Source organism: Myotis brandtii, unplaced genomic scaffold (genome assembly GCF_000412655.1).
Source record: "Myotis brandtii unplaced genomic scaffold, ASM41265v1 scaffold1612, whole genome shotgun sequence".
Classification (NCBI taxonomy): Eukaryota; Metazoa; Chordata; class Mammalia; order Chiroptera; family Vespertilionidae; genus Myotis; species Myotis brandtii.
This window is the reverse complement of record NW_005355890.1, coordinates 617,602-627,691: the sequence shown is the minus strand read 5'-3', so window position 1 is coordinate 627,691 and position 10,090 is coordinate 617,602. Positions and strand designations below refer to the sequence as shown.

At 38.2% G+C, this 10,090-nt stretch overlaps 1 protein-coding gene across 1 annotated transcript; it reads right to left on the bottom strand.

Moving 5' to 3' along the window:
- Positions 1–4,675: 4,675 nt before the first annotated feature.
- Positions 4,676–9,428, bottom strand: LOC102258501 (cytochrome c oxidase assembly factor 5). The gene is made up of 3 exons (XM_005862241.2): positions 9,321–9,428; positions 6,920–7,003; positions 4,676–4,965 (listed from the first exon to the last, which is right to left on the bottom strand). Exons 1-3 carry the CDS (start codon positions 9,426–9,428, stop codon positions 4,924–4,926), a joined length of 234 nt encoding a protein of 77 aa, XP_005862303.1. The 3' UTR covers positions 4,676–4,923.
- Between the last annotated feature and the right edge of the window lie 662 nt (positions 9,429–10,090).

Genomic DNA, 10,090 nt, shown 5'->3' with positions numbered 1-10,090 from the left:
TGCAAAGGAGCTACTCAAAAAGGTTTATGGAATGAATAGATGGGTAAATGAATTTTCTTTGGTGTTCAATTAAAATAATTCCTATTTCAGCACTAGATCATGTTGCTTTTCTCTGGTGTAGTGCTGTAACCTGTTACAGTAGTACCCCTCTATCCAAGGTTTCATTTTCCAAGATCAACAGGTTACAAGAAGGGTAAGTACAGTACAATAAGATATTTAGAGAGACCACATGCACATAACTTTTATTACAGTATATTGTTATAATTGTCCCAGTTCAGTTATTTAGTTATTGATCTCTTACTTTGCCTAATTTATAAATTTATCACAGGTATGTATGTGTAAGAAAAAACATAGTATATATAGGACTCAGTACTATCCACAGTTCAAGGCACCTCACGGATAAGGGGGGACGACTGTATTCTAACACCTCACAAGGAGCCAAATGCAACAAGCTCAAGGAAGAAGAAAAACTTATGAGCAGAGTCTGGCAAACACCAGAACAGTGGTTTTTCTCTCGGGGGTGAGCAGGAGGGCCTCTGAGAAAAGTCAGGATTACAGGGGGTTCATTCAATGTCTGTTTCCCTGGATGGTAGTAACATGATGATTTATAGTTATTAGTTAACATTATACAAACGTTTGGTGTATTTTTCTGTATGTCTACTATATTTCCCGATAAAATTATAAAAACTTAACCCATCATCCAAACCTAAAAAGAAAATTAAGAAATCAATTCCATTTGCAATCACATAAAAAAGAATGAGATACTTAGAAATAAACCTAATGTTGCTAAAAGAAATTAAAGAAAATACCAATAGATGTAAAGTCCTCTCATGTAAATGGATTAGCACACTTCACATTGTTAAAATGCCGATATTCTCCAAAGTGATATACAGGTTCAATATAATCCCTATCAAAATTCAAATGGTGTTTTCTGCAGAAACAGAAAAATCCATCCTAAAATTCATATGGAATCTCTAGGGGCTCTGAATAGCAAAAACAACTTGAAAAAATATCAAAGTTGGAGGTCTTATACTTTCTGATTTCGAAACTTACAAAGCTACAGTAATCAAAACAGTGTGGTTATGGCATAAAGACAGACATAAGCCAGAAATAAACCCTGGCATATACAGACAAATGATCTTCAACAACAGTGCCAAGACCATTCAGAGCGGAAAGGACAGTCTTTTCAACAAATGATGTTGGGGAAAACTGGGTATCATATGCAAAAGGATGAAATTAGACCTTACACCATTTGTATACAAAAAGTAACTCAAACTAGATCAAAGACCTAAACATAAGAACTGAAACTAATATAATAAAATGTAAGGGAAGAGCTTAATTAGATTGGGCAAGGATTTCTTGGCTATGACACCAAAAGCACAGGCTACAAAAGTAAAAACAAACTGGACTACATTGAATTTAAAACTATGCATCAAATACAACCAATGGAGTGAAAAGAAATGGGAGAAAATATATGCAAATCATCTATCTGGAAAAGGACTGATATCTAGAATATACAAAGAACTCCTGGAACTCCACAACAAAAGAACCAACAACCCTATTAAGAATTGGGCAAAAAAACTTGAGTAGACATTTCTCCAAAGATTTACAAATGGTCAACAAAAACATTAAATGATGAAATGGTGCTCACCATCAGCAGATGGTGGCTGCCACGGGGTGGAGAGAAAAGGTGATGGGGAGTTGTATAAAATGGGTATAAAATATCAGTTCTGTAAGATGAAAAAAGTTCTGGAGATTGGTTGCATAATAAGGTGAGTATACTTAACACTACTGAACTACATACTTAAAAATGGTTAAGATGATAAATTTTACATTGTGTATTTTATGACAACTATATAGTTACTAATAGAAGTATCAGAAATTATTTTTAAGTGGATTATAGAGCTATACATAAGCTAAAACTATAAAACTCTTAGATGAAAACAGGAATAAATTTCCGTAAGCTTGGATTAGGCAGTGGTTTTCTTAGATACACCAAAAGAAAAACGGATAAATTGGAACTCATCAAAATTGAAAATTGTGCTTCAAAAGACAGCATCAAAAAAGTGAAGACAAAACACAAATTGGGAGAAGAAATTTACCATTCGTCTTTAAGGAACTTGTATATATAATATATAAAGAACTCTTACAACTCAACAATAAAAAGATAACTTAAAAAATGGACAGTTCTCTATATATACAAGTGGCCAATAAGCACATGAAAACATGCTCAACATCATTAACCATTAGGGAAATGCCAATCAAAATCCCAATTAGATGCCACTTCAAACCTGGTAGAATGTCTATAATCAAATAGTTGAAAAATAATAACTGTTGATGGTGTGGAGAAACTGAAATCCTCATACTTTCTTGGTGTAGCCACTATAAGAAAGTTTGGCAGTTCATCAAAACATTGTTACATCGCACAGTAATACCATCCTTAGGTATACAGTAAGTCCTCACTTAACATCATCCATAGGTTCTGGACTTTAAGTGAAACAATATACAATGAAACCAATGTTACTACAGGCTAATTGATATAAGAGTTAAGTTTCTACAACATCTCATCGATGTTCTAACAAAACACCATTGAACAAATAGACATTCTTCTAGGACCTGCTATATACCCTGAAGAAATGAAATGTGTCCATGTAAAACCTGTTCATGAATGTTCATAGCATTAGTCATAATAGCCCCAAAGTGCAAACAACCTAAAGTCCATCAACTCATGGATAAATAAAATGTGGAATGTCTATACTATGGAATATTATTCTGCAGTGAAAAGTAGTGAAGTACAAATAAATGCTACAGCCTTGAAAATACTGTGTGAAAGCAGCCAGTCAAAAAAGGCCACATATAATTCCATACAGGCAAATCTATAGACACAGTTATTAATGGTTATTGGAAGTGGGGGGAAAGTGGGGAATGGGTATGGGGTTTCTTTTTGGAGAGAAACCCCAAATGTTCTGGAATTAGTGGTAATGGTTACACAACTCTATGACAAAACAAAAACAAAAAACTGAATTGTATATACTTCAAGGGTAATATTTTTAAAAATAGTTCATTGATTTTTTATTTTTGAGAGGGAGAGGGAGAGAGAAACATCGATGTGAGAGCACATCATTAATCAGCTGTCTCCTGCACATACCTACCGGGGATTGAACCTGCAACCCCAGCATGTGCCCTGACTAGGAATTGAACCAGCAACCTTTCAACCTTTTGGTGCAAGGGATCACACCCAACCAACTGAGCCACACTGGCAGGGCAAAGGTAAATTTCATAACGTGAATTTCTCCAAATGAAGCTCTCAATGAAACTATTACATAATTTTATCAAAGTTCCTTTTAATAAAAGTTGTAGCACTTAAATAGTTATACAAGAATTAATTGAAAAAAATCCAGCATTTTCCCTTTCTCAGTGAAAGTAGTACATACAATAGACCTCTGGGATTCTGCAAAAAGGATTCTCGCTTTAGGTGAACATTTGCAAAAGAAAACAAGCTATAGAATACCTTGACTGCTTAAACTCTGATGACCTGTGGATGTTATGAAGATGTGGTTCATTTTTCTTCAACACTGAAAATAAAGTTGAAAACTTTACTATATAGTACAGTTCTGTACTGTATTAAGTGACCAGAATAAAATCACTGATTGTAAACTTTTTCAAGCATTTCATGTTTCCACTTTTGCTTTCCATAGTGAACTCATCTTTTTTGTTTGTGCAGAATCCTTTTCTTTTGGGATGAGGCCCGTCACTCATCCAATGTGATTCTCATGGGAATTATGAGACCCAGGCCTGGCCGACATCGTGGCCCTATTCCTTTTCCCACAGGGACTGGTCTAATTCAAGGGCAGGTGACTCAGGGAAGACAATAGTCCTTTCGTGGAATTTGACTAGTGGCCCCTAAGAAAGGAAGTTTTCTCTCTTCTTTTTGGATCATGGATATTAAGGATGTGTGCTTCTGGCTGACACTGACCTCTTTCCAATTATGTAGAGAGGGCCAGCCTGAAAATGAAGCCAGGAAAACAAAAACAGTCCAGTGAGGGAGGAGAGCGCCCAGGCTACAGAATCCAGCTACGTCTGGTGCATGATGTTAAAGTTATGAAGCTGTTAAGTCAGTGAATCAGTGCAAATGAAGCATTTCTTCTCCAAGAAATCAAACACAACTTATAACTAAACAAGACATTAAATAAAAGAGAGTTTTATCCTAAACTTTCCCAATAGACATTTTCTCCCAGGCTCCATGTTACTGATTTTAACAGTTCCAACAGTGGCTTTCAGAATATTCACAAAGGATGTACAAAGTGTGTCATTTGTTTGAATCATGTTTGAAAATAACTATCTTTGTGCTTTAAAACAATTCCTTTTTTTATTTTTGGTTAATCCTCACCTGAGGATATTTTTTCCATTGCTTATCAGAGACTAGAAGGGAGGGAGAGGTGCGGAGAGAAAGAGAGGGAGAGACACACACACATCATTGCTTATCAGAGACTAGAAGGGAGGGAGAGGTGCGGGGAGAGAAAGAGAGGGAGAGACACACACACACATTAAGTGGTTGCCTCCCACCTGTGCCCCTTCCAGGTACATCCCCTTGACCAAGATCAAACCCATGGTCCTTTGGTCTGCGGGCAGACACTCTAACCACTGAGCAAACTGGTTTTAAAATTGTTTTAAAACCATTTTTAAAACGCATTTATTATGCTCCCTTGCTCATAACTGGTCAATTACATTTTTCTTCTAAAAATAACTCAGAACAATAAAATTATTTATAGATATTAAAAAACAGAAATCATGCATTCTCTCCAGGGCTCCAGGTCCAACCAAACAGGTGTAGGAAAAAATATGTTTCCAACTTTGGTTTCTGTGTTTTAATGACCAGAGGAAATCCTTGTTGTATTCATCTTGGTTTCAACATAATAGTTATCAATATCCTTTTCTTCCTCTGAATCTTGATCTGGCATCCAACTGAAAATAAATGTACAATTAAATCAAATTTTGTACAACATAATTAAATACAAGTTTGCTAAGGGCATCACTACTGGAAAGAAGTAAACCCGTTTTCAGCACAATTAAGAAGACAATTGTCAAAGCTCTTTCTATGGAGCAGCCTGCGCCTTTCCCCACCCCCTTCCCCCAGGCATTTTCCTGGCCTCTCTCTTTCTCCTATGAACCAATAGTCCTTTTGCCTCTATAACTCCTTTCCTGAGCCCATTCCTTCTATGGCTCACTTCTAGCTCTGTGACTTCCTAAATAAACTCTCTTATAATTTGAGTCTTGCATCTGAATTCTTTCTTAGCCAGAACTCATGTACCAAGGTTGCTGAACTCCACTGCTCTAACGCCTGGTGCCATTTCCTGCCAACAATACAACAGATTCATTTTAAATGTACAATTCAAAAGTTTTTAGCATACTCAACCATCACCGAAATCACTTCCCATTCTTTCCTAATCCTTCTCCCCCCTTCACCTGCACTAACAACTATTAATCTTTGTTGCTGTAGATTTGTCTATTCTGGACATCTATAATAATAAAAGTGTAATATGCTAATTAGACTGGATGTCCTTCCGGACAACCTTTCAGACAAAGCTGGGCTACAAGGGAAGCTCGGATTCCGGGTGCCTGCCAGCGGCTGGAGGGAAGCCCGGGTCCCAGGTGCCAGAGGGAAGCTGGTGCTGGCTACTGGGGGAAGGAAGACCTACTCTTGCATGAATTTCATGCACCGGGCCTCTAGTTTAATATAAATGCATATATGCAAAAAGACTGAAAAATAAGTGAGCTAAGTGTTTATCTTAAAGCTTTAGAAAAAGAAAAAATTAAACCTAAAAATAGTAGAATGAAGGAGAAACAGAAAACAATTAAAGACTAGAATTTTTTTTTAAAGGCAATTGTTAGAACTACCATAAAACCCCACAAAGAACCCACAATATTAAAGATGGCATTAAAAACAAGTTCCATTTAAGGTTTTTCTTAAAAAATCCATTTAAGGATTTTCTTCTCAAGTTTACTATAAATTACATTGATCTTTTTCTCTGAATTAAATTCAACATATGTTGTTCTAGCAAACTATTTTCTACTTAAGTTTTGTTTAGGTTAATACTCAAATGTATCTGAAATCTTTAAATAGCAACTGAAAAAAGAACGAGCCTTGAAAAATGGTAAGTAATACATAGCCATTTGGGGATTAAAAATCCTTCAGTTACCTACTCATTTGATGACAGACAGGATTAAGCCTCTCAGTCTAGCCTCGTAGGGGGGAGGAGGAAGGTGAAGAGTATATAAGGCAAATTTGCATAGGCTGTCAATATCACTCCCTAGAAATTCTACAGGAAGGAATTATTTTACAGATAAACCCTATTAATGAGTCCAACATAACCAATGTGGGACAGACAGCCATTTCTTCATCTGATCACTACACGAAGCTGAGCCATATTTTCAAAAAATGACTAATTTTTAAACATGGGAATCAAAATCAGGATGATGAGATGCTTTGTACTATGAGCGAAAGATAATTCAAACTTCCCATCTAACCTTCGGTCTGAGTCCTACACTCACTGTTTGAAATACTAAGTAAAATTACCAGCACAATTTAAATTGTTTCAGGTTTTTGCCAAACATGTATAACTGAAGTTGCATTAGTTAAGTGTGACATTAGTCTTTTCTTGGAGGACTAATAGTGAATTACTACTTTAAATTATACTTGCCAAGACTTCATTTTCATCTTCAGAAATTCACAAAGGTCAGCAGCTATAGTTAGCGTAGTGGCAGAATAATAGTCAGCTATGGGTTTTCATGAAGCTACCTAACATTATCTCCCTCAAGTTACAGATAACGTCACTACCACCTATTAATTACAAGTCACTCACGTATTTAATTCTACATAGCTAGTTTTTAACGTAAGCTTTTAAGAATCTTTTCTTACCATTGATCTTTTACATTCAAAAAATGAATTTTTCAAAGCTCTGCAGTTTCCTTCCTTCAGACATTGCCGAGGGGATTTTCCTTCCTATGACAAATAAAACAATATAAGTACCTGGAAATTTTCTCAGAAACTACATAATGGCCCTTCTGAAAACAGTTCTTTTTTAAAAAGCAAATGAGGAAAATAGTAATTTATGTAAGAGATAGTCATAATTCATTTTGACTATTGTTACTTAAAGGAGAAAAGGCCAGAATTTTTTTTTAAAAAATGTGTAAACTAATTCTGGGCACTTAGGGGGCTCTTGAGGTCTTGAAAACACTGGTTTCCACAGGATACTTTTCTTTTAAATGTTTATATAAAAATCTAGAAACTGGTATCTCCAGCTCCTTATGGATAAGAAAAGGAAAGAGTAAAAGTGAAAGGAGTAATGGTTTCTTCATTGTTCTTAAAACTAAAACAAGAACTAAGACAAGAAAGATGTGTGTGTGAGAGAGAGAGAGAGAGAGAGAGAGAGAGAGAGAGAAGACACATAGATCAGGCATCTGGTGAATGGGAAGGCTTGTTCTGGAAGGTAGTATCAAGTGGCTTTAAAGTCTCCACTTGCATCTTTTTGATGTGAGCAATTTTTGATGCCACCAACACATCTCTGCATTTTCCCGCCTCCTGCCCCCCACAGCCAAGTTCTCTATTCTGAGAAGCTCAACTGAGTAAGAACTGGAAGAGGAAAGGGAGCTATGAGCAGAATTGACATGTACTTGTGAGAGAAGATCTGCCTAAGCCTGATGTGAAACTAACTCCTCTTTAAACAGTGAAAGCTCCAAAGGAGGTTACAAAGAAAACTGGGTTAAGTCATCATTCCCTTTTTGCCATCAAAGACATGATGCTGTTACAAGAATGTTCACAAGAGAAATGCTTACTTCTGACTCTTAATAAAAAGACATTTTTTTCAAGCTATAACTATTAAAAATCCGCTTTGACAAGGTAACAACTGCAAACTAGGTGAGTAGTATTTTTCTTTTAAGATAAGCATGGAATAAAAATCCTACTACTACCTCTACATTATCTTAAAATATTTTAAATAAATCTGCTGTAAATTAACACAAAGGTACTTAAATATATTGGACACACTTCACAATTCAAAAAGGCAAGATTAAAATTTAATTGCAGCAAAATTTCTTTTTGAATGCCCTATCCTACTAATTTGTCTAGTAACTAAACCCTCACAAGGACTAATTTAGTAAAAAAAAAAAAATCAAAACAGTCTGTGGGAAGTTAAAAAATGAATACTAGAAATTCCTGCCTACACAATAATACCAGGTAGAAAAGATGTACACACTCAAAGGCTAACTGGCAGTGTGAGCACATCACAAAGCAGGGGGAAGTGCCTGCCAGAGGGGTTCAGTTTCCCAGGAATATCCTATATAATAAAAGGCTAATATGCCAATCGACCGAACGGCAGAACCACCGGTTGCTATGATGCACACTGACCACCAGGGGGCAGACGCTCAACACAAGAGCTGCCCCCTGGTGGTCAGTGAGCTTCCACAGGGGGAGCGCTGCTCAGCCAGAAGCTGGGCTCAAGGCTGGTGAGCACAGTGGCGGTGGCGGGAGCCTCTCACGCCTCCATGGCAGTCCGACAGCCCCCGAGGGCTCCCAGACTGCGAGAGGGCACAGGCCAAGCTGAGGGATACCCCCCCCCACCCCCAGTGCATGAATTTCGTGCACCAGGCCTCTAGTAAATATATAAAACATCTGGAAAAGGTAGACTGAACTTGAATTTTTTGAATTATGTGAGGTTTAATGACATCAAGCTATGATTTGCAATTCATGAGGGGAAAAATCAAAACCTTACATTATTTTACTATTAAAGAAATATTAATAAAAGTAGAACATATACTGCTTATAAACAGCCTTATGCAGTGCTTGGCAATATAAAGGAAGATCATTATATCTTCTTACTCAAAGTGAGTTCCAATGTAAAATGAGTCAAGCAATTTTGAGGATAAAAATGACCCGGTTCGGTGTTACTTTAAAAGCTCAAACAGCCAGAATTAAGGTGCTCTAAAATCAGAACAATGTTAGTGTTGTTACGAAACACTTTAGATAGATGTTAATGAAGATGGAGTACTTACTACTTAAATAGAATCACCTGGTGCGTTCATGCATCAGGAAAAATTAACCCAAATTTCACCTGCTCTGCGTAATCAGAGATTTCCCCTCAGGCAGATTTGACACCCCAACCCCACCACTGCAACCACTCCCCCAAACCACCAAAGACAGACTATTGTCCTGGATCTGCAAAACACACTGTTCTGCCTCGGTAGGTGCTGCCCTTTACACTCCAGCTGAAGTCACCGCTCAGGATGAATTTACCACAAACTGTGAATGCCCTTCCCTTTACGGGGCTGCATATGAGCATCCGGTTCTCCTCGGTGACCCAGTTCAGCACCAATAAGGCCACTACCAACAGGGGGCCGGACAGCCTGTGCCCCGTCCTGGCCTTTCTCATTTTCCAGAGGTGCCGTTTCCACACTGGGGAGAACGTGTCCCATTCATCCGGACGCCCCCTGAACTGGAGCGTGGCACTCAAAAGTTTGCTAAATAAATTCAATCACTGCAAAAACACCCAACTTGGCACTGACCGGTTTGGCTCAGTGGACAGAGCGTCGGCCTGCAGACTGAAGGGTCCCAGGTTCGATTCCGGTCAAGGGCATGCACCTTGGTTGAGGGCACATCCCCAGTAGGGGGCGTGCAGGAGGCAGCTGATCGATGTTTCTCTCTCATCGATGTTTCTAACTCTTTATCCCTCTCCCTTCCTCTCTGTAAAAAATCAATAAAATATATTTTTTTAAAAAAGAAAAAAGAAGTACATGATGTCCTCAACCAAAAAAACAAAACAAAACAAAAAACAGCTTGGTTTTCCCTTTGCTACCAGTAATCCACTTCCTGGGCTGATCGCTCACCTCCTGGGCCTTCTTGACGCTGGATGTCAGGATGAAACTCAAGCTCCTCGCTGGCCCCGGGCCCTCCCGCACCGCCCCGTTCCCGGGCACCCCCGCAGCTCCCTGCCCGCACGGGCTGCTCTCCCAGGCTCCCCCATAACCACAGTCCCCACTCCTTTCCTTCACAAACGACCACTCAACCCTTAGGACTCGGGCCGAAGGCCACCTC

Bases quoted from the DNA above. Each gene is read 5' to 3' on its own strand.
- LOC102258501 (XM_005862241.2), bottom strand. From the start codon at position 9,428: ATGAGAAAGGCCAGGACGGGGCACAGGCTGTCCGGCCCCCTGTTGGTA. The intron at 7,004-9,320 runs GTAAAGGGAAGG...TATTTGTCATAG, and splicing joins GGATGCTCATATGCAGCCCC to GAAGGAAAATCCCCTCGGCA. The intron at 4,966-6,919 runs GTAAGAAAAGAT...ATTTATTTTCAG, and splicing joins TTGAATGTAAAAGATCAATG to TTGGATGCCAGATCAAGATT.